At 46.4% G+C, this 25027-nt stretch overlaps 1 protein-coding gene across 1 annotated transcript in view; it reads right to left on the reverse strand.

The window, feature by feature from the left end:
• Positions 1 to 3637: 3637 nt before the first annotated feature.
• LOC144689499 (metabotropic glutamate receptor 1-like) overlaps positions 3638 to 25027 on the reverse strand; it is a 296148-nt gene continuing 274758 nt past the window's right edge. Inside the window, exon 8 of the mRNA XM_078556634.1 lies at positions 3638 to 4448. Coding sequence (XP_078412760.1) covers positions 3638 to 4448 — 811 coding nt within the window. The remainder of the gene's footprint in view (positions 4449 to 25027) is intronic.

The following is a 25027-nucleotide window of genomic DNA, read 5'->3' on the forward strand; positions in this document are numbered from 1 at the left end:
TGATTGCTGTTAGCATTACAATCTCAGTTTACTGCATCCCTCGTTTTTGTTAAATTTCAAATACTTGATCATTTTTATTTCAAGAATACAGATAATAAAATCTAACTGGAAGTCAACACAAATTACTTATAATCCTTATGCTCTTATGAATAAGAGATGGATTTGGATAAACCAAAACTCAACTCGTTGTTTTTCTTTCCCGGATCAAGCATCTTAACTGCTCTGTTGCTGATTGTTAACTTAGCCTCTTCAGTCAAGTGCTAGTTCAATGGTTGCTGTCACTCTTATACTTTTTTAAAAAATTACTCATTCTCTGGATGCGAGTATCAATGGCATTTATTGCCCATCCTAGATGCCCTTGAGAATTAGGTGGTGGGCCTTCGTCTTGAGCCGCTGCAGTCTATGTGATGAAGGTGCACCCACAATGCTGTTAGGTAGTGAGCTCCAGGATTTCGACCCAACAACGATGGAGGAACGGTGATATATATCTACGCCGAGTGTGTGACTTGGAGGGGAACTTGGAGGTGGTGATTCTCCCATGTGTTTGCTGCCTTTGTCCTTCTAGGTGGTGGAGGTCATGGGTTAGTCAGCATCAAAGTGGGTGAACAGCACATTGCAGAATCTGAACATCACTGAGGGATTAATTGGGAGAATACTTTTGCATACTTGGAAGAAGTTACTAAATATTTAAGGGCCAATTTTGCAAGGCTCAGTTCTTATCTCACATGCCCATCAGCTACCAATATGGCTCAGACAGAGCCTGATAATCGGTAACACATTAAAGGACTTTTGACAGGGGAAAGGGAGTTGGAGTTGGACATTAATTTGCATAGATAGAAATGTCATGGGTGAGCCTTTTGAGAATGGATGATTCTGAGATTTGAAGGTGGGGGAGGAACATGTGTAGTCAGCAGTATGGTGAGCATAGGATCAAGGGAGCAGTGGGTTGGGGCAGGCAGGATGGTGGTGGTGGGTCTCATGGACAAGATGAGCTCAGAGAGGGTATGAGGGGAGACAGGAGAGGACCCTTTGTCTTGATGGGGTGAACAGAAGGGAGGGAAATGTCAGAGGAAGCTGAATGGATGGTCTTAATTTTAGTGATAAAGATGAGCACCTGCATTGGTTGGAGCTATGACAATAGGTTAGATAGGTGGGGCTAGAGATATGGGATTAGGACTTTGGTTTGTGTGGAAGATAAATTTCAAAGGTTATGCTAGATGCTGTATCCATGTTATAGTTTCTGTGTAATATTGCAGGATAAATTCAGTGGTGTTGCAATCCAATTGAGAGTCCCATAAACCCTGTGTTCATTATGTGCATGGCCCTTAGGAGCATGAAGCCAGTGGGTTTGCTCCGACTTTATAAACCACGGCCCACTTCTTTGGGGATTCTCCTGATCGCCTGTCATAATTTTGGCAGACGACTGACAGAAGTCCCAGAGAAACAGTGCAAAAAGGAAAGACTGATTGAACACCTTTTGCGACCTCAGAACATCTTAAGAGTGCTTTACAGACAATGAAGTATGTCTGAAGTGTAATCATTGTTGTAACATAGGGATCACAACAGCCATTTTGTCCCCAGCAAGCTCCCAAAAACACCAAAGATCATCTGTTCTTAGTGATGTTAGTTGAGGGATAAGAATTGGCCAGGTCACCAAGGAGAACATGTCTGCTTTTCCTTGAATAGTGCAGGGATTGTTTAGGCCTGCTTGAAATGACAGGTGGGATTTCATCCAAAAGACTCCCTACTGAACTGGAATGTCAGCCTAGTTCATGTGCTTAAACCTCTGGAGCAGCCTTCTGACTATGAGCTGGGACTGCTACCAACTGAGCCTGGTACCTGTAAAAGGTGGAGATTTCTAGTGATGCACCATGTTGGGATTAGGATAAGTACCATGCATGATCACCCTGAGAAGTGGAATACTGCAGGCGCTGGAAATCCGAAATAAAAACAGAAAATGCTCAGCAGCTCAGGCAGTGCCTGTGGAGGGAAACACTCTGTTTCTCCCTCCACAGATGCTGCCTGCCCTGCTGAGTGTTTCCATCATTTTCCGTTTAAATTTCCGGTCACCCCAGTAGCGTGCAAGGTTGTGGGGAAGGTGAGATTTCAGGGCGGCAACCAAAATGGTCGTTCCTTGGGAAGAATGCCAACTGTCACATCTGGGAGAGAAAGTGGTGCAGACGCGGAGTCTTTCTGCAATCTACACTTCTACTTTGATTGAACAGGATTTTTAAAAGCAGAACCTACTTCTGGACAAAATTCATCTACGTTGCAGTTTCAAGCTTTGAAAATATATCTACAAATGTAAGTTTTTCTTTTAAATCTTATACACTGGTTTACACAGAATACAAACTTCAGACTGCCGGAATTGTTAAGACTGACATATGAAACAGAGAGGAAAAAAAACTGCATTTCCCATCAAAATGCATTGGGATTTAACATGACGCGGATTGTTTGTTTCTTTCCTGAGATGTAAGTTACATCAGAAGCACTGATCACTGTGATCACTATTGCCCACCACAGGTTATGTTTTAACAACTTGTGCAAGATTTCCGAGGGAATCTTTAAAAAAAAAACGCAGCTGGGAATTCACAGATATCTCTTGGTTTCTCTTGAGTTCTTTCGCTTAGTGGATCAATGCTGAGGATTTAAATTGTTTCTGAAAATGAAGGTGAAGAACCTGCGGTTATCTGCTCCATATTCACAATCTTAGACACATGGATTGCACATCGTCACCAAGTATCCCCAGAGTAAGATTGTTTATAGTCGTCGCTCTCCGGAGAGTAAAGCTGTAGATCTGACAGCTTTTCCACAGGGTTTCGACAATAGGTCCTGCTGCTCATGCCCCATTCTGTGTACAAAAGCAGGTGTTGAAAAATGAGTCAACCTCCAGTGGTACTTCTCAGGGTTGGAAGAAATGATGGAGAAATGGTGGAGAGCTTTACCGCCCTCACCTCTGGTGAGCAAGAATAACAGGTCCTCTTTAAAATGCTGCCATTCTTAATTAAAAACAGTAACAGCACCATCTGCTCTAAGATGGCAGACATTACCGTTGTGGCTGGTGCCACAATCGTGACAAACAGGTCGGGGGGGGTGGGGAACACTCCCGGATTTTAAGATGCTGTAGATTATTGTCGATGAGTTGATCCTTTTGACCCAGTTTTGATTTGTAAATAAAAAGCTACAGCCATTGCTACCCAATAAACAGGCATTCACAAAGAACACAGAAACAGTTCACCTGATGGTTGGTTTTAACAGCCTGCAGTGGGGACTTAGTGAAAATATCAGGCGACCAATAATTATAATCCAATAACTATTTGAAATTTAAAAAGTATGCAAAAAATAGCATATTTGAGCATATCTATCTCTACGATAACGCTTTGGAAACTATTGTTCTGAGTTGCTACAGAATCTCAATGATTCCTGGACTGAGCAAGGGAGCTCTAATCACAGAATAACAGGGACCTTGACTGTACAGGCAATTGCGATTGTACACTGTTTTCCTCTTAGTTTTCAAATGTCTTATGACTTAGACCATGGCATTGGGTGTCCCGCCCTACCCCACTTCCCCAGCCCTCGAATACTTTACGTTGAAATTCTCAGCAAACTTTAACTTCTGGCCGTATGAGTTAAACCTTCACAGAGTTGAGGAAGTTTGTTTGTAGTCTCTCAGAATGACCGAAGCATAGGTTACATTGGGCGGGGTGCACAGCACTGATTCAGAGATGGGGGAGCTGGGGACGGAGCTGCCTGATGCCACTGAATCTCGGAAGGGGGAGGGAGGCGTCAGCGCCAGAGAGTCCTCCAACGTGAGTTTGTTGGGGACGGGCAGTTCCTCCTGGTTCTCGGTGTTGTCATACATGAAGTCACCAATGAGGCTGAATCTTTCGCTTTCCTCCTCAACAGGCGAGATGGGCTGAGGATTGAAGGTCGTCATCTGGAGCGGGAGCACCTGTTGATCCAGCTGGTACAGTGACTTCACCCCATTCCCTGGCACTGGCACAGTAAGCACTGAATTAAGGTCAGTCATGTTGGTTGTAAATGTATTGACCACACCATGCAAGTGATCCATTAAGGACTGCTGTGAAGAAACACCTTTTTGCAACTGATCAGAGATGAAAAATTGGGGATCTTCTATTTCTTTAAGCTGCGTGATAGACATTGCTCGTCTCTGCAACATCATCTCTGGACTATTGGGAATGTCGAGTCTCAAGGGATCACTTTCATCCTCTTCCACAACATTGTAAAGGGCTTTTGTGCTGGTGTCTGAGAAGCTGAGGTTTTTAATCTGATTCTGATATGGTTTAGTCAGGGGTTTGATTACAGCTGTCTGATTAGATGCAACATCTTTGCTCTTCACATGGACGGACAGTCTATGCCACATGTGTTGTCCCTTCGCTGGCCGTCCGGTTCCTGGTTCAGACCATGACACAGACTTCCCATTGGAACTGGGGAAAGATGTAAATTCCCAGTTAAAACCTTTTGCACCAAAACTGCAGCCGAATATTTTCATAGTTGATTTTACAATTCTCCTATCTATACTTGCATTTTAAAGTGGGATTGTCATTGCATTTGGGAAGAAACATACCTGAAAGAATGGTGAAGTAGAATTGTTTCACATGCAAACTCGAGATGATTTCACATTGCAAATTACATTGTACAATTATTGCAATTTAATCATTTGCACAATGTGCCCAGTAGCTTCGTAGGGACGATAAAAGCCCTTATAAAGCGTTATTATTTGTGTAAAAAGACCAGTAGAATTTGTTATGGGGAAAATTTGCAATGTAAGTTTAGGCCTATTAGGGTTGGACTAAGTTGCTGAGGATAATTTGATTCATTAGAAAAAGCAATTCATTCAATACAAGGTGGGGATCTCCAAGCTACTCCTTAATAAACTCGGAATAATCACTTTAAAGAACAACTATTAGGTGGTGACATCAGAGAATTATTTGTTGAGAATAAAACAATGATTATTGAATGATTTTGACATACACACATTGGCCTTTGCAATAAACATTAAAACTCCCTTTGAATCCTTTATGTTTAGAGTGAGAATTTACTATGTTTCATCCAATTTTTCTCCCATTCAAGCAATCACACCTCTTCTACCAAGGACATGAACAGCTATGTCATGGAAAGATCCGTCTGTCCTTCCGTCCATCCGTCCGCCCATCCATCCATCTATCCATCCATCAATTACATCAATTCTTCCATTCAACCAGCCAGTCATTCATCCATCCAGTTGATAATGCTCCATATAACTAGCCATCCATCTATCTCAGTAGCCATTTTCCTATCTTGCTAAAATAGAAGCAAAATACTGCGGATGCTGGAAATCTGAAACATTGTTTTATCCATTCATTTATCCCATCCATTGTTTTATCTCTACCTTTTAGCCTATTTCGATCCCTTTCCCCCACCCCACCCCCACTAGGGTTATCTGTTACTTGCTCATCCTGTTTTCTACCCTTAATGTCCCCATTAGCACATTCCTTAGATAATATCACCACCGTCAACACCCCTTTGTCCTTTTGTCTATGACATCTTTAGCAATCTTTCCTTTGCCTCTACCTATCACTGGCCCTCTATCCAGCTTCACCTGTCCCACCCCCCTTCAACCAGCTTATATTCCACCTCATTTCTATTTTTCCTCAGTTCTGATGAAGAGTCATATGGAGTCGAAACGTTAACAGTGTTCCTCTCCACAGATGCTGACAGACCTGCTGAGTTTTTCCAAGTATTTTTGTTTTTGTTTCCTATCTTGCTAGTCATGTACCCCTCCAACCATTTGCCAAGCTTATCATCATATATTCAGTGATACATACATGATCCACCATCCACCCTCCCAGTCATCGGGCCAGCCATCCATCCACCAACTATTCATCAATACATTCTGCCATCTATCTAGCCAATGAGTCATCCAGTCAGCCAGCAGCTAATCCAACCGCCAAGCCAGCTAACCAAAACAACCAGCTAAAAGGAATATATACAATTAGATAGTTCTCCACCCAGTCAGCCAGCCAGTTCTTGTTTTTTTTTTCATTTCTTCATTAATCCATCCATCCAGCTAATAATCCTGACAGTCAGCCATCCAACCAGATATCCAAACATCCAACTAGCTGACCAACCTAATATCTAACTTGCTGTCCAACCAGAAATCCGATCAGGTATCCATGCACCAGACAGACAACCATACAGACAATCAAACATATTTCTATCCAGCAATCCAGACATCGGTCAGTCTAGTGAGCCATTCTTCTATCTAATTAGTAATTCGCCCGCCAACCAATTACCCATTCTTTCACCCAGCTCACCATTCATCCAATCAGATGAGCATCAATTATCCATCCTTCCATCCATTCAGACAAACGGCCAGTGCTCACCAGCAAAAAGTGATGAAAGGTCATCTCAATCTGAAATGGTAACTCAGTTTCTCTCCACAGATGCTGCCTGACCTGCTGAGTATTTCTAGCACTTTTTGTTTTATGGTATATTGAAGAATTTTAAGTTTGAGGTGTTTGGGGACCTGGGGCAAAATATTGAGCTCGGCAGGTGGGTGCGCGACCGACCGACCCGGCCGAGTGTAAAATGACACGTGGATGACGTCAGGCGAGCGTCCCGATGTCATTGCGTAGTCCTGCGATATTTCATTCGGCAGGCGCACGCTGGAGTCGGCAGCACACCCGCTGACAATTAAAAGGCCTGTTAAGGCCATTAAAAGGGTAATTAAATTCAAATTTACGCTGCTCGTCCAACCTTACAGGCGGGATGAGGTTTCCTAAAGCAAATAAAAATAAAATAAAAATTTTAAACTTGAATTAAAAGCATGTCTCTGCTCATAAGAACATAAGAACTAGGAGCAGGAGTAGGCAATTCAGCCCCTCGAGCCTGCCCCGCCATTCAATACGATCATGGCTGATCTCATTTCGGCCTCAACTCCAATTTCCGCCCTCTCCCCATAACCTTTTAACCCGTTACTAATTAAAAATCTCTCTATCTCCTCCTTAAATTTATTCAGCGTCCCGGCATCCACTGCACTCTGAGGTAGTAAATTCCACAGATTCAGGACCCTTTGAGAAAAGTAATTCCTCTTCATCTCTGATTTAAATCTACTGGCCCTTAGCCTGAAACTATGGCCTCTCATTTTAGACTGCCCCACAAGGGGAAACATCCGCTCCACGTCTACTTTGTCTATTTCCTTTAGCATCTTATATACCTCAATTAGATCTCCTCTCATCCTTCTAAACTCTAGCAAGTATAGGCCTAAACTGTTCAATCTCTCCTCATAAGACAAGCCCTGCATCTCTGGAATCAAACTAGTGAACCTCCTCTGAACCACCTCCAGTGCAACTACATCCTTCCTCAAGTAAGGGGACCAAAATTGTGCACAGTACTCTAGGTGCGGTCTCACCAATGCCTTGTACAGTTGCAACAACACTTCCCTATTTTTATACTCTATTCCTTTAGCAATAAATGCCAAAATTCCATTTGCCTTCCTTATTACCTGCTGCACCTGCATATTAGCTTTCAGTGATTCATGCACGAGGACACCCAGATCCCTCTGCACTGAAGCATTCTGAAGTTTCTCTCCATTTAAATAATAAGTTGCCTTTTTATTCTTCCTACCAAAATGGATAACCTCACACTTATCCACGTTAAACGCCACCTGCCAAATTTTTGCCCATTCACCTAACCTGTCCATATCCATTTGTAAATTTCTTATTTCTTCATTGCAACTTATATTCCCATCTATTTTGGTGTCACCTGCAAATTTAGCTATAGTACCTTCTATCCCTGAACCCAAGTCATTAATATGGTTTGTAAATAGTTGGGGCCCAAGGACTGAACCCTGTGGCATCCCACTAGTTACTGCTTGCCATCCAGAAAAAGACCCATTTATCCTGACTCTCTGCTTTCTGTTGGTTAGCCAATCCTCTGTCCAAGCTATATTACCCCTAACTCCATGTGATCTTATCTTGTGTATTAATCTTTTGTGCGGCACCTTATCAAAAGCCTTCTGGAAGTCCAGATATACTACATCTACAGGATCCCCATTATCCACTTTGCTTGTCACATCTTCAAAGAATTCTAGCAATTAGTCAAACACGATTTACTCTTCGTAAAACCATGCTGACTCTGATGGATTGCATTTTGACTTTCCAAATGCCCCATTACTACTTCCTTAATAATGGATTCCAACAATTTCCCAATGACAGACGTTAAACTAACTGGTCTATAGTCTCCTACTTTCTGCCTCCCTCCCTTTTTGAATAAGGGCGTTATGTTAGCATTTTTCCAATCCACTAGAATCTTTCCAGAATCCAGGGAATTTTGGAATATTACAGTCAATGCATCCACTATGTCTGCTGCCACTTCCTTTAAGACCCTGGGATGTAGGCCATCAGGTCCTGGGGACTTGTCACCCTTTAATCCCAATAGTTTGCTCAGTACTTTTTCTAGAGACGGTGATTGTTCTAAGTTCTTCCTCTATATCCTCTGCACTACCTGTTACTATTGGGGTGGTACTAGTGTTCTTCACTGTGAAAACTGAGGCAAAATATTGATAAAGCATCTCTGCCATTTCTGCGTTCCCCACTATTAACTCCTCAGCCTCATCTTTCAAGGGACCAACATTCACTTTAGCTACTCTCTTTCCTTTTATATACTTGTAGAAGCTTTTGCTATCAGTTTTTACATTTTCCGCTAGTCTTCTTTCATAATTTACCTTTGCTCTTTTTATTATGTTCTTTATTAACCCTTTGTTGATCTTTAAAAGTTTCCCAATCTTCCAGCCTGCCACTGGACCCTTGCAATTTGGTATGCCTTAGTTTTTGCCTTTATGTTATCTTTAACTTTCTTGTTTAGCCATGAATGCTTTTTCCCCCTCTTACCATCTTTCTTCCTCATTGGGATATATTTTACTTAGAAGGAATTGAATATCTCCTTAAATATCTGCCACTGTTCATCAACTGTCCTACCTTGTAGTCTTCCTGCCCAGTCCACTAGGGCCAAATCTGCCCTCATGCCTATGTAGTTACCTTTGTTTAACTCCAGAACACTAGCGTGGGACTCAAGTTTCTCGCTCTTAGTGAGGACAGTCACATGAGGGGACATGTTTTATGACATTTTTATTTTGTTCATTAAGTTCTTTCAAAGAGTGCTTCGTCTCCCTGAGGCAGCTCTGAGCCTCAGGGAGATTGAAGCATTCTTTTGTGCGCGTGCGCGAAGTTCACACCAGTCCCACTCGCCCTCCTCCCCCCACCCGCACAGGCAGCATTCAGCGCTGCCGCTTGCCTTCCACACTGGGTGGGCCTTAATTGGCCCACCCACGTAAAATCGCGGTGTGGTGCTGATTGCGGGCGGCGGTCGGCTTCCTGACCCCCCCCCCCCCCCCCCCCGCCCCCACTGAGCGCCCCCGCCAAGGGCAAAATCCTGCCCCTGGGACCAATGTAGATCAGTGGGGATAGGAGTGATGGATGAGTGAGACTTGGCGGGGGATGGGATAAGGACAACTGAGTTTGGGGTGAACTGAGGTGAATGGAAGGCAAGAAAATGAGATGAAGGGCAGGCCTTTAAATAGTTGATTCGGGATGTGACAAATTCATGTTTGAAGGTCTCAGCAGCAGATGGACTGAGGGAGGTCTTGGTTATATTATGGAGGTGGATGGAGGTGCTCTTTATACTGGAGAGGATATGGAGTTGGATGTTGTGCTCAGCGTTGAACAGGTTATGTCTGGTTCAGTCCGAGACAGTGGCTAGGGAGGGTGATGAAATCAACAGCGCGTGTATAGAATATGTGGCAGGAAACAGAGATGTTGCAATTGTGGCTCATTCAAGATTTTGTGTCAGACAGGCAATCTAATGATGTAAAGGCACTGGAGGGGCATTGTAAAGACATTGACTTACACAGAAGTTACACCACTATTCAAGACTGTTCAGCCCAAATTGTCCATATCCCTTCAACCCGTTTTCCTTGAACCATCCATCCAATCTAATCTTGAATATGACCATTCTTAACTCAGCCACCAACCCCAGAAGCGAATTCCACAGCCTCACAACTCTCTGTGTGAAAGTGTTATTCTCGTTATCTTATCTGCAAATTTCAACAACACTCACTCCAGCTCTATATCCAAATTATTGATACATAGCGAACAGGACCCAGAACACTGAACCCTGAGGGATGTCATCACCCACTTCCAACCACATTGAAAAATGACCCTCAACTCTCATTTCTAATTTTAATATAGTTTTCCATCATCCCTTAATTTCAAATGCCTTAATTTGCTCTTAAAATCTTCTGTGTGGTACCTTGTCAAATGCTTTTCTAAAGTTCAGGCACACTGCATCCACTACATTTCCCCCGCATACACATCTGTTAACCTACAAACAATTCAATGACATTTGTTACGATTCGGCATGATCATCCCCTATGAAGTCTCTGCTGTCTACTTACCTGTTTCCCTTTTTAAAACTTAGTACTACATTAGCTACTGTCCAATCCTCTGGTTTGCATCCACACTTGTAGAACCCTGACATACGGTTTCTAGGACCTCTTCACTTTCCTGGTTCATCTGCTCCTGGATTGTAGGTTATATCCCATTGGGCCCTGGCACTTTGTCTCCCTTTAGCTTAGTTAACTCATCTAAAATATTTTTTTAACCACCATGGATGGACTTATCTTGCCCTCAACCACTTCGGTACTCACCTCCTCTCAGCCGTGCTACTCTTATTAAAGAGAGGAGCAGTGGAGAGGCAGTAAAACTGCATCAGTGTACAAGTGGGAGCACATGTTTTTCTTTTATTTGTTCTCAATATATGTGTGCTGCTGCTAAGGTCGCCATTTATTGCCCATCCTTAGTTGCCTTGGAGAAAGTGGTGATATAAATGAACAGTTTGCTAAACCTACTTCAGAGGTTCTACGACATTGGTATGGGACTGGAGTTGCATATAGGCCCAAGTATGTAAGGATAGAAGGTTTCTACCTGTTAAAGGGCATTAATGAATCAATTGGATTTTTTATGTCAAGCTCTGCACTATTACAGATGCCAGTTTTAATTTTTTACTATGAATTCAATTTCTCAAATTACCATAGTCAAATTTGAACTCCACTCCCCGGATACACTAACATTACCATTATGCTACCATACCCTGAGCTACAGAAGCTCCGTGTTAAACTGGTTGAGCTCGTTAAAGTTGAGATTGCAGTGCCACATTTCATGCCACTGAAGGTTTGCTTTATTTCTGATGGCCATATACTGTATATACATATATATCCAGAATCAACTTGTATACGTTGACCAGTGAAATGCTGGATCATAGGGCTGATACAGCACACTCCCTCCCCTGGAAGAAATGTTGGCCCTGAGCATGCGCAGGGGAGCGCGCACTGAAAGCTCCTTGAAGGCATAGAGCCGCCTCAGGGATCGGAAGAATTTTACAATCTGAAGTAAAGATTTTAAAAATAAGGGAAACATGTCCCCACATGTGATTCAATCACATGAACAGGGACATATTAAAAATGATGTTTAAAATTTTTTATTTAAAAAAAAAATTACTGTTGGGAACCTCATCCTGCCCGTGGATGAGGTTTCCAAAAAATCCAAAGGCCGCTTGGCCGATTCGCCTGCCCGCCAACCGTAAGGTTAGATGGGCAGTGAGAAATGCTACTTAATGAATTGATTAATGGGCTTAATAACCCTCTTACTTGTTGGCGGGCGGGCGGGCGGGATGCCGATTCTCGCGTGCGCCCGCTGGCTGAAATATCGCGTGAGTGCGCAGTGACGTCAAACACTCGCCCGACGTCATCGTGTGGTATTTTACGCCCGATCAGGTCAGGAACACGCCTGCCCGCGGGATGTAAAGTTTGCCCATGGATCCCGGAGAGAGGTAAGTCGGGGGTAATTATCTAGGGAGTGATCGGGGAGCTGATGGGGGGGGGGGGGGGGGGGGGTTGCGAGGGAGGTGGGGGGTGGGGTTTTGATGGCTAAACAGGAAGTGACAAAGTGGGGAGGGGGGTAACATTTTGGGGTGGTGCTCTCGATGCGCACAGGGTACAAAAGATGTACAACCTCTTCCTTACCACCTTTTAACTAGTCAGGTTAAAAATATTGGCTTACCCACTCCTGCCCACCAGCCCACACCGACTGTGTTATGTGGGCAGCGTAATAGACTGGTTAACAAGCTCAATTGCCTGTTAATTATTTTTTTGATAAAATGGGGGGGGGCAGGCTGTCGATTTCGGCGTTTGCCTGCCTACTGTTTTAAAGGGAGCAGCTCGGGGGAGGATGGGAAGGCGGTGGGATAGCCACCTGTCATATTTTATGTGCTCACTTGCCAAAAACATGACCGGTTGAGGGGGTAAAATTCAGCCCATCATTTCAGGAAAATCTAAAGTGAATTCTAAAGTGGATATTTCAGTCAGCGACCTCCAGCACAGAAATTGGCTAATCCTGTTGCTCACCACTCGTCGGCTCTACTGTCTTGACACAGCTACCTGGGACTGACTAAACAGCAGTGTCTTAGTAGGCTGAAGTCTGGCAGGAAAGCATCAGTGGAGCTCTACTACGTCCTGTAACACTTTGGCAAGACCTACCACCCGTTAGCAGCCATCAAAGTCACCACGCCAACTGGGACTTTTGCTTGTCACCAAAGAGAGATGACAATGCATCCCATGGTAGCACTAATGTTCGATTCCACTCTGTACTGACGACGAACAGTGGAATGAGGAGGCTGAACAGCACTACCTGCCTTTTGTGTTTGTACAGGTCATTTATTGCATTCACATGGTCACTTGCACACTATGCAGTGCCATAAATGATACAGAAATGCCTTCGCCTGGTCAAAGTGGGCCTAGCCTCTGATCATCAGCACCAAATTGGGCAAGTCAGTGTCTGCATCCTCACACAATACTTACGTTTTACACACGCCTTGTTTTAAATGGGAAGATGATTCCTTGGAAACCAAGGCTACCATATCTTCAACACTGGTAAAGTTTTCTTTTTCAGATCCCTATCAGCCGATCAGGTGACCGTAAAAGATCTCACGGTACTAATTCAAAGCAGTGCGGGGAACCTCTCCTCAGTTTGTTGACCAATGTTTATTCCTCAACCAATCATTGAGAAAAACAGATGATTATGGCCATTATTACATTGCTGTTTGTGGGATCTTGCTGTACACAACTTGGTGGCTGTGTTTCCGAGAGCAGTGACTACACTTCAAAAGCACTTCATTGGCTGTAAAATGCTTTGGGACATCCTGAGGTCATGAAAGGCACTATATCAATGCAAATTATTTCCTCTTGCAAGAGCCTGTTCTACCACCAGGGGACGCCATTGGGATCATGAGGCTGAGCTGTGGATGTCGTGACAGATTAGGGATATAGCCATACAGGTCTCCTCACAAGGTCTCGAGAATCACCAGCACCTGCCTCGTAGCTTTGATCTGTGAGGAGGCCTCAGCATGGAACAAGAAGAGCAGCATTGTTGGCAGTGAGAACATGGAAGGTGGCTGCCTGAATAGCCAAGCTGAATTTCACACCAGACACGGGTACAGCGAGTGCCTGAACTGCCTTTTTAAAAAATAAAACAATTCTACAGAATAAACGGCCCAAACTCTTTCCCTGATGTCAGCTGTGGCTCAGTAAGCCACACTCTTGCCTCTGAGGTAGAAAATTGTGGGTTCAAGTCCCATTACAGAGACTTGAGCACATAATCTAGGCATGCATTCCGCTGCTCTACTTTGAGTGCTGCAAGGTTAGATGTGTTCCCCTTGCATGTGATTTTTAAACAGCGGCTCTGTCCGTCCTCTTAGGTGGACATATAGGATGCCTTGCCATTATTTAAGGAAGAACACAAGTGTCATCCCTGGTGTCCTGGCCAATATTTAACATCACTAAAACAGATTATCTGGTAATTATCTCATTCAATTTATGGAGCTTGCTGTGTACAAATTGGCTGCTCTGCTTCCTATGTGACAACAGTGGCACTTTAGATCGGCCTGAGTTCCTGAAAGGCGCGAGATAAATGAAAGTTCTTTCTTAATGCCCACCTTTTGTTGGGCTTTGGCTTTATTCTAACTAATGACTTAACAATCCCAGATAATGTTCCAACCCATTTAACCCATCCATAGTGTGGTGCGTGTTCTTAGTATGAATTCCTCCAGTGCTTCCCCCTTTGCCTGACCTGTGGGAGGACCAAGTGTGCTGACTAGGCTCGAGGTTTCACCAATGGCTTGCTGGCATTCTGATGGCTCGCATGGAGGATACACCATGAGGGCCCAACAGGCAGGTCAGTCATGTCTGGTGCTGTTGTTTACTGTTGGCCTATTGATCACCACTTGTGAGGTACCTGATGGGCTGGATGTGATTCCAGCTTTGATAGCCAGCACCCTGCACCCATGTCTACTCCAGACATGCCACTGACTGTCAGAGATGAACTTAAGGCAGTTATGAGGCCTCTGAATTCCGGCCTCCAGATTGTCCACATCTGATCTCCCAGCACACTGAAACTGGCCAAGAAGGCACTTACAGACTGGGTTAAGCCCTCTCATCGCAGCAGTAGGGCATTTCTGAGAGATGCTCACATTATGTTTATGTGAGCATTGCGGCATGATTATTGGCAAACTGCAGCACAGACATCTCCAACTATGCAAATCCAACCCATCAGACCTTGTGGGGGATTTTTCATTTACACAGATGTTGACCCCATTCAGCCAGCGACCTCTGTTTGTAAGTGGGCTCTGCAAGATCAGAATGGCTTGTTGCTGAAGCAACGGAAGGAACCATGCTGGAACTCTTGACCAGCTGGAACCTGGACCTCAGTAGCCATTTGCTTCTGCTCATCCATGCTCTGTACCCCTTCCTGCATCTCTCTATCTCTTTTGGCCTGCGTGTAGCTGTGCTTGAAAGGGGGAGGCGGGGAGGGGAGATAGTGTTGTAGGTGCTTGCTCGGTGACTATTATACGAAACTCTCCTTTCATGCCTGAGAAAGCAAGCAAAAATAAAGTGTCGAAATGCTGCCTCAAATAATTCTTCCCCACCATCCAGGCCATACCCGCTTGTCCTCTGAAGGTCTCAGGTGTCAGCCTCAGCTCAATGGTAACAGTCATGCTGCTCAGCCAAATGGTCATGGGTTCAAGTCTTGCTTCAGCACATCATATAAGCTGACACTCCAGTGCAATACTGAGGGAGTGCTGCAAGGTGCGAGGTGCCATCTTTCTAATGAGACACCAAACTGAGGCCCTGTTTGCCCTTTCAGGTGGATGTAAAAAAAAATCTCATGACACTATTTTAGAGAAGAGCAGGGCATTGTGTGTGGTGTCCTGCTCAACATCGCTCCCTAAAACAGATGATCGGGTCTTTTATTCCATGGCTGATTCTGTGTTCAAATTGATTGTCGTTGTTTCTCGACATTACAACAGTGACCACACTTCAGCAGTACCGCACTAGCTGCAAAACATTTTCTGATGTCCTGTGGTCATGAAAGGCATCATGTATAAATGCAAATTAGTTTTTTTTTCCCTTTTGAAAGATCCTGAAACAACTGTTGTTGTGCATAAACTTCCTAAACACACTTAGTAATTCTAAGTAGAGCATTCAGCCAAGGTGTTCCCAACTGCACAGTGCATCCCTTGGGCTGCTTCTATTATTGCAGGTCTGAATCTGGGTCACCTTCTGTTACTATAAATTAAAGCCTTTTTTCTTTGTTAACAGCTTGAAAGGAAGAAGAGAACTTCCTTGTTGGTCTAATTTTGACTGTTGCTTGTCAGGTTTAGCAGTATAATTGTCTTACCTTGGCATTTCTCTTAAACTCTGATATCTTCCTCTTTGAAACAAGTATTCATTCTGGGGATGTGGGCTTCGTTGACAAGGACAGCATTTATTGCCCATCCTTGGTTACCCTGAGGTATCATGCGGCTGAGTAGCTTTGCCAGCCACTTCAGAAGACAGTTACGAGCCAACCATTCCGGTGATGGACTGGAGTCACTTATAGGCCAGGCTGGGTAAGGCCGGCATATTTCCTTCCCTAAAGGACGCTGGCAAATTAGTTGGGTTTAGGACAATCTGACAGATTTATGGTCACTTATACTGATGCCAGCTTTTGATTCACAGATCTTTGTTTGGTTTGAATTCAAATTTGGACGGTGTGTTGGTGAGGTGGGGGTGGGTTGGGAGCTCAAATCAAGGGAACATAACCTCAAAAATAGAGCTAGGTCATTCTGGGGCGATGTTAGAAATTATTTCTTCACATTGAAGGTGGTGGAATTCTCTCTTTTGAAAGGCTATTGAGGCTAGGCTAATTAAAAACTGAGATTGATAGATTTTTGTTGAGTAAGGGTAGTAAGTGTTCTGGAATAAAGGTGGATAAATGGAGTTGAAATACAGATCAGCCATGATCTCATTGCGGGCTCAAGGGACTGAATGACCTACTTTTGCTCCTGAATAAATTCGCAAACTGGCTGTTAAATATTCCTGGGTACAAGATGTTCAGGCAAGAAAGGGCAGGAAGAAAAGGAGGAGGGGTGGCGGTATTGGTTAAGGAGAGTATTGCAGTGCTGGAGAAAGAGGATGTCCCAGAGGGTTCAAGGACAGAATCAATTTGGGTAGAGCTCAGGAACAAAAAGAATACAATTACATTGCTCGGTGTAGTCTATAGGCCACCAACTAGTGGGAAGGATGTAGAGGAACAAATCTGCAGGAGAAATTACAGAGGTGCAAACATTGTAGAGTAGCTATAATGGGGAACTTTAATTACCCAAATATATACTGAGATAGTGGCAGTGTAAAAGGCACTGAGGGACAAGAGTTCCTAGATTGTGTTCAGGAGAATTTCCTACAGCAGTATGTGTCCAGTCCAACAAGAAAGGTGGCACTGTTAGACTTGGTTCTTGGAAATGAGGTGGCCAAGCAGATTAAGTGTCAGTGGGGGAACATTTAGGAGACAGTGACCATTGTATCATAAAGTTTAGGATGACAGTAGAAAAAGACAATGGGCAATCCAGGGTACGAATAATTAACTGGGGGAGAGCCGACTTCAATGGGGCAAGAACGGAGCTGGGCCAGATAGATTGGAACCAAAGGTTGGCAGGAAAACTGTAGCTGAACAATGGGCTACCTTCAAAGAAGGAAAGGTTCGGGCAAGGAAAGTCAAGGAAAAATCCCTCAAAAGGGAAAGGTAGGGCAAACAAATCCAGAGCCCCCTGGATGAAAAAGGAGATAAAGATTAAGGTAAGGAGGAAAAAGTGTGCTTATGACAGGTGTTAGGTAAAAAAATACATTTGAGAACTAAGCGGAATACAGAAGATTCAGAGGTAAAGAAGCAAATAAGAGAAACAAAGAGGGATTATGAGAAAAGACTGGCAGCCAACATAAAGGGCTATGGGGAAAGAGCAGGGGAGTGGGATTAATTAGATAGCTCTCCCAAAGAGCCACCACAGACATGATGAACCGAAGGGCCTCCTTCTGTGCTGTAAGATTCTACTTAGTGCTGCCTCCTGCAGTTCAATAACCGTAGGTCCCAGGATGTGTGTAGCTGTGCTGGTGCTTACAATTATTTCCGAAAGACCCCCTGGGACTGGGATTTTCTGTGCCTGCCAGCGTCAGGTGTGTTCGGTGGCATGAACGGACAAAATGGCGCAATCAGTTTCATTATGGCGTAAAATCAGTTTGCGATCATATGGTCAGCCCGCTGATGGCGGGCCGTGTTTCCCACCATTGGACATCAGGAACCTCATTACAATACATCTGCATATCATTGTTAGGCAATCCCGCCGGAATCGTTCCCCCCACCCACCCGCTGGATCGTCCGCCCATGTTGGCGGGAAAGCTCGCTGACGTGTTTCACAACAGCACATATAAGGCGTGCACTCGGCGAGCTACACTTTGAGGGGAACTCGGAGGTGGGTACACAGTAATGTTGTGCAGCGCTCACCAGGGCCACCTGTTGGGCTTCAAGCTTGTGGCGTGTTGGGGAAGGGGGGCAAGAGCAGCCCTCCGGTTGAGGTGACTTGTTGGGCGGGGGGGCGGGAGTAACCACGCATTAGGGACACCTGTGACCATTCCTCTGCAGCTGAGACAGTTCAGGCACAGCCACATTGATATGTTTGGAGTCGGGCCTCCAGCTTATCTGCCCACTCAAGCAACACAGAGGCATCAAAGTGCCACCAAGTGTTCCTGAGCTTTTCACCCCTCGGGCACAGACTGCAAACTAATGAGTGTTTTAGTGGACTGCAGGACAGTTGGATGACTGGGAACATTGTACAATCTCCTTGCGAAAGCTGGCCATGGAGCAGTCACTGGTGGAGGCGCTCACAGCCCCTTGCAATCCATCATTCCTGTTTGGACCAGTCTCCCCTATGGTTCAAGCTAATAGTGCAGCCTTGCAGTGCGGGTTAGGAGAATGCCTGTGCCTGAGCTGAGAGCACAGCATGCAGTCCAATGGACAAAGCTGCCTCCAATCGGTCAGGTGGAGTGGGGCGGAGGTGGGTGAGATTTCGGGCAGCCATGCAGAGCACTAATCCCTGGCCATGCAAGTAGTAGCCAGCACTCTCCGGGATACATTAAGGAGCCATCACACTTTACAAGGACAGGTTCTGAGTGCACCCATGCTAACCCATGTGTCTCTCTCTTTCACCCTGCAGGAGGAGCAGATCAGGATCATGGAGTCTGGTGAACTAGCTGTATGCCTGATACTGAGAGCAAAGATGACAGAGGAGAGATCGACTGAGGTGCCTGGCTGCGCAGACGGAGGAGCAGCACCCTCAGGAAGAGGCGGCAGGGGCTCCTGCACATCGCCACAGATCTACAGTGAGCTGTCGCTCGCCGGCGCTTAGCAACACCCAGGGTCTATAGACACTGCCTTTCATTCCTGCAGATTACCGAGAACCAGTGTCACCGAGGACTACACATGTCTCGGGAACTAGTCGTTCACATCTGCCAGCTACTGCAGGATTTGGCGCCACGGGGACATGGAGGGCATCTACTGCCAGTGGCCATGAAAGTGACAGTGGTGCTCAATTTTTACACCACTGGCTGCTTTCAGGACTCCTGTGGGATATCACAACCCTCCGCCCACAAATGCAACCATGTGGTCACGGATGTCATCTTCGTGAGGGCACACAACATTGTGCATTTTGCCCGGGACTGGGATAGCCAGGATGCACGGGTGATTGGATTTGCCAGAACTCAGGTTTCCCACAGGTGCAGGGTGCCATCGACTGCATTCACGTGGCGCTCAGATCTTCGTCGCAACACACAGTCAACTACATCAACCGCAAGGGATTCCATTTGCTGAATGAGCAGCTGGTGTGCGACCGCCACAAATGCATCCTGCAGGTCTGCGGACGGTTTTCAGGGAGTGTGCACAACTCCTACATTTTCAGTCGGTCTCAGATCCCTGATGTATTCCAGGGTCCACAGAAGCTGCAGGGATGGCTCCTCAGGGACAAGGGCTACCTGCAGAGGACATGGCTGATGACACCCGTGCGGTGGCCTCAGACTGCAGCAGAGCGAAGGTATAATGAGGTTCATGCTGCAACTTGCAACTTGGTGGAGCAAACCACCGGGATGCTGAAAATGAGGTTCCGGTGCCTGGACCGATCTGGTGGAGCCCTGCAACATAGTCCACAGAGGGTGTCATGCATCGTCATCACCCGCTGGGCATTTCATAACCTGGCGTTGCATCGGGGAGAGGAGCTGGCTGAGGAGGAGATGGAGGAGCGGGAGATCTCCTCGGATGAGGAGGATGCCAATGGGGATGAGGGTGAAGAGGTCCTCGAAGGCGATGATGATGGGGATGAGGCCCTCGCACTTGACAGAAGAGGGTGGCCCTCATAGCTGCTAGATTTGTGGAGGATGATGATGACATGCAGTGAGGAGACCTCATAGATCCTCACATTGCACCTGTGAATGTTTGACTCTGAAACAAAAATAAAAATACCTGGAAAAACTCAGCAGGTCTGGCAGCATCTGCAGAGAGGAACACAGTTAACGTTTCAAGTCCGTATGACTCTTCAACAGAACTAAGTAAAAATAGAAGAGAGGTGAAATATAAGCTGGTTTAAGGGGGGGTGGGACAGGTAGAGCTGGATAGAGGGCCAGTGATAGGTGGAGATAACCAAAAGATGTCACAGACAAAAGGACAAAGAGGTGTTGAAGGTGATGATATTATCTAAGGAATGTGCTAATTAAGGGTAGAAAGCAGGACAAGCAAGGTACAGATAGCCCTAGTGGGAGTGGGGTGGGGTGAAGGAATTGAAATAGGCTAAAAGGCAGAGATAAAACAATGGATGGAAATACATTTAAAAATAATGGAAATAGGTGGGATATTGGGAAGAACGGAAAGGGGGTGGGGATGGAGGAGAGAGTTCATGATCTAAAATTGTTGAACTCAATATTCAGTCCGGAAGGCTGTAAAGTGCCTAGTCGGAAGATGAGGTGCTGTTCCTCCAGTTTGCATTGAGCTTCACTGGAACAATGCAGCAGGCCAAGGACGGACATGTGGGCATGAGAGCAGGGTGGTGTGTTGAAATGGCAAGCGACAGGGAGGTCTGGGTCATGCTTGCGGACAGACCAATATTCTCCCTCCACCTGGACCCCTCCCTCTGGATTCTTACCTTCTCTTGATCTTTTCATTGAGAACTGTCGGTGTGACATTAGTCGTCTCAATTTCTCTGCTCCTCTCACCCACTCTAACCTGTCTCTCTCTGAAGTTGCTGCACTCCATTCTCTCAGGTCCAACCCTGACATTGTCATCAAACCCGCTGACAAGGGTGGTGCTGTTGTTGTCTGGCGCACTGACCTCTACCTCGCAGAGGTTGAGCGTCAACTCGCAGACACTTCCTCCTACCTCTCCCTGGACCATGACCCCACTACTGAACATCAAGCCATTGTTTCCAGGACTGTTACTGACCTCATCTCCTCTGGAGATCTTCCCTCCACAGCTTCCAACCTGATAGTCTCCCAAACTCAGACGGCCCGCTTCTACCTCCTACCCAAAATCCACAAACAGGACTGTCCCGGCAGACCAGTCGTGTCAGCCTGTTCCTGCCCCATGGAACTCATTTCTTGCTACCTTGACTCCATTCTCTCTCCCCTTGTCCAGTCCCTTCCCACCTACATCCGTGATTCCTCTGACACCCTACATCATATCAACAATTTCCAGTTCCCTGGCCCCAACCGCCTCCTCTTCACCATGGACGTCCAATCCCTCTACACCTCCATCCCCCACCAGGATGGTCTGAGGGCTCTCAGCTTCTTCCTCGAACAGAGGCCCAAACAATCCCCATCCACCACTACTCTCCTCTGTCTGGCTGAACTTGTTCCCACACTGAACAATTTATCCTTAAACTCCTCTCACTTCCTCCAAATAAAAGGTGTGGCTATGGGTACCCACATGGGCCCCAGTTATGCCTGTCTCTTTATGGGGTATGTGGAACATTCCTTGTTCCAGTCCTACTCCGGCCCCCTCCCACAACTCTTTCTCTGGTACATCGATTACTGCTTCGGTTCTGTTTCATGCTCTCGTCTGGACCTGGAAAAATTTATTAATTTTGCTTCCAATTTCCACCCCTTCATCATTTTCACATGGTTCATCTCTGACACTTCCCTTCTCTTCCTTGACTTCTCTGTCTCAATTTCTGGTGATAGACTGTCCACCAATATCCATTACAAGCCAACCGACTCCCACAGCTACCTCGACTACAGCTCCTCACACCCCGCTTCCTGTAAGGACTCCATCCCATTCTCTCAGTTCCTTCGCCTCCGTCGCATCTGTTCTGATGATGCCACTTTCAAAAACAGTTCCTCAGACATGTCTTCCTTAACCGAGGTTTTCCACCCACGGTGGCTGACAGGGCCCTCAACCGTGTCCGGCCCATCTCCTGCGCATCCGCCCTCACACCTTCCTCTCCCTCCCAGAAACATGATAGGGTCCCCCTTGTCCTCACTTATCACCCCACCAGCCTCCGCATTCAAAGGATCATCCTCCGCCATTTCCGCCAACTCCAGCATGATGCCACCACCAAACACATCTTCCCTTCACCCCCCTGGCAGCCTTCTGCAGGGATCGTTCCCTCTGGGACACCCTGGTCCACTCCTCCATCACCCCCTTCACCTCAACCCCCTCCCACGGCACCTTCCCATGCAACCGCAGAAGGTGCAACTACCCCTTTACTTCCCCTCTCCTCACCGTCCAAGGGCCCAAGCACTCCTTTCAAGTGAAGCAGCACTTCACTTGCACTTCCCTCAATTTAGTCTACTGCATTCGTTGCTCCCAATGCGGTTCCTCTACATTGGAGAGACCAAACGCAGACTGGGTGACCGCTTTACAGAACACCTTCAGTCTGTTCGTAAGCATGACCCAGACCTCCCTGTCGCTTGCCATTTCAACACTCCACCCTGCTCTCATGCCCACATGTCCGTCCTTGGCCTGCTGCATTGTTCCAGTGAAGCTCAACGCAAACTGGAGGAACAGCACCTCATCTTCCGACTAGGCACTTTACAGCCTTCCGGACTGAATATTGAGTTCAACAATTTTAGATCATGAACTCTCTCCTCCATCCCCACCCCCTTTCCGTTTTTCCCAATATCCCACCTATTTCCATTATTTTTAAATGTATTTCCATCCATTGTTTTATCTCTGCCTTTTAGCCTATTTCAATTCCTTCACCCCACCCCACCCCCACTAGGGCTATCTGTACCTTGCTTGTCCTGCTTTCTACCCTTAATTAGCACATTCCTTAGATAATATCATCACCTTCAACACCTCTTTGTCCTTTTGTCTGTGACATCTTTTGGTTATTTCCACCTATCACTGGCCCTCTATCCAGCTCTACCTGTCCCACCCCCCTCTTAAACCAGCTTATATTTCACCTCTCTATTTTTACTTAGTTCTGTTGAAGAGTCATACGGGCTCGAAACGTTACCTGTATTCCTCTCCGCAGATGCTTGCCAGACCTGCTGAGTTTTTCCAGGTATTTTTATCTATGTTTTGGATTTCCAGCAGTTCTTTGCTTTTATCTTAATGTTTGACTCTAGCCTGGCTAATGACAGCGCACATACCCTCTGTGATAATGCTCCTGTCATGGAGAGGCAGTGGAGGCCCTAATAGTTGCTTGATTGCAGGAGGATGGTGATGACATGCAGTGAGGACATTCATGGATCCTCACATAGCCTCTGGGAATGTCTGACTCCTCTCTGGTCGAGGATAGCTCGCTTGCGCTCTGTGATCAGGGTCACATCATAGAGATGCAGCTATGAAACTTTAGAAGCATCTGATCCTTTGTCGGCCTTCAGCACCTGAGCCCTTCAGGAGCACAGCGTCACTGGTCACAGATGCTGAAGAGAGGGGGGCCAGTCCCACCTTAAAGGTGCTGAGAGCATACAGAGAGAATGACGGAACTCTGTGATGCCTGCCCAGGACATTCTGGCAGCAATGACCAGCACCGTCGAGGTGCAGGCATCGCTAATGTGTCCAGGAAGTGTGAGGCTGAGCCATCACTTTGGTCTGAAGGCTGCACAAAGCACAGGGAAGAGGCCCTGGACTGAGACACCTGCCTTCATCACATCTGAGTGACAAGAACACTGCTTATCAGAACAAGGAGTCATAGGAAGGGAGACATCCTTGGGAGTTTGTTGACAATAATGAACAGTATGTCCAAGTGATTAATACCTGTGCCCAAGCTGTGCAACTGCATCTTTTTAACCTTCCTAACCCTGCCGCTACGTTTTGGTGCTCCCCAGACATCCACAGCAGAGGTGGAGGCAGCCTGCTGGCTGCTACACCCTGCCTATGATGACTTTGGCAGATGTTCTCTGGAGGGCTGAGACTTGGTGGACCCCAGCCTGCTTTTGGGATCCTGCTGTGTGGCAGCGGCACCCTCCTCTGCCTGTGGGGATGGAGCTACTGAGGTCACAGGAAAAGGGGATTTAGATGGGCTGGACACTCCCGGAGTCACCTGGATGGATGGCCCTGGGGGTGACAGCTGTTGATCCTCCTCCCTATGGGTGCCCAAGGGCCCCAGGCTAATTCCTTGAGGAGAAAGGGTGTCTGGAGTGAGATTGAGCTGCCACGCACCCCTCTCACATACACACTGTTGGCGGCTAACTATGGTGTCAGCGATGGAGTTAAGCCCGTGCAGCAGTGCAGGAGTGACGTCCTGGACCAAGGTCTCCATGGCGACCACCATCCTGCCAGTGTTGGCCTTGGCGCATTGCAATGCTGGCGTTATCATCTTAGACTGAAGGAGGACAGACTCCTCCATCGTGCCTTGCAATCTGAGGAGTGCAGCGGACATCCCTTCCTGATGTTCCCGAGCTTATCTTTGCAGCTCCAGCATCTGTGACATGATCGAGTCTAAGGGCTCGTCATCTGACTTGGACTCAGCAAATGTCTAGCCTCCAGCAGTCCTCCGAGTGCCGGACACCTGGGAAGTCCCTGCCACCGCCTGCTGTGGATCAGAAAGTGCGATACACTCATTAGATTATGATCCCGAAGCTACTCTAAAGCTAGGTTCCACTGAGGTATGTTTCTCTGCACTGGTGGAGGGTATGGGTGAGCCCTGTGATGGGTCTTCCAAGGAGGGTGCCTTCAGATTCCTCTTCAGAGGTTTCTTCGGGGATTGATTGGAGGCCCTGGGTCATGGACTCTGTTGGCTGTTTCCCAGATGTGCCTGCGGAAGCAAGGGGAGATAATTAGTGCATGGCAGTGGCCTGTGAAAGAGGACACATCACTCACAGCATGGTTGTCTGATGGATGTTGCACTTCTGGACTCTCACTTGGCAGAGCACCGCCGACCTCACTGTCAGCACAGGACCCCGGTCCAGATCATCGCCGGCCAGTTGGATGGCTCTGTTTCAAAGCCTATGAGGACCTTGATTTCAGGCTTTCCTCCACTGGTCCACGAACTCTCCATCTTGTTGTGTACCAGCTTGTCTTGTATGAATAGAGATGATAAGTGTGCCTGGCATGTGTGGGTGTAGAGTGGTCCCATGGACGGGATGAGGACAATGAAGGTGCGTGTGAGGGAG

The sequence above is a fragment of the Cetorhinus maximus genome, chromosome 14 (genome assembly GCF_964194155.1).
Source record: "Cetorhinus maximus chromosome 14, sCetMax3.hap1.1, whole genome shotgun sequence".
In the NCBI taxonomy this organism is placed as follows: Eukaryota; Metazoa; Chordata; class Chondrichthyes; order Lamniformes; family Cetorhinidae; genus Cetorhinus; species Cetorhinus maximus.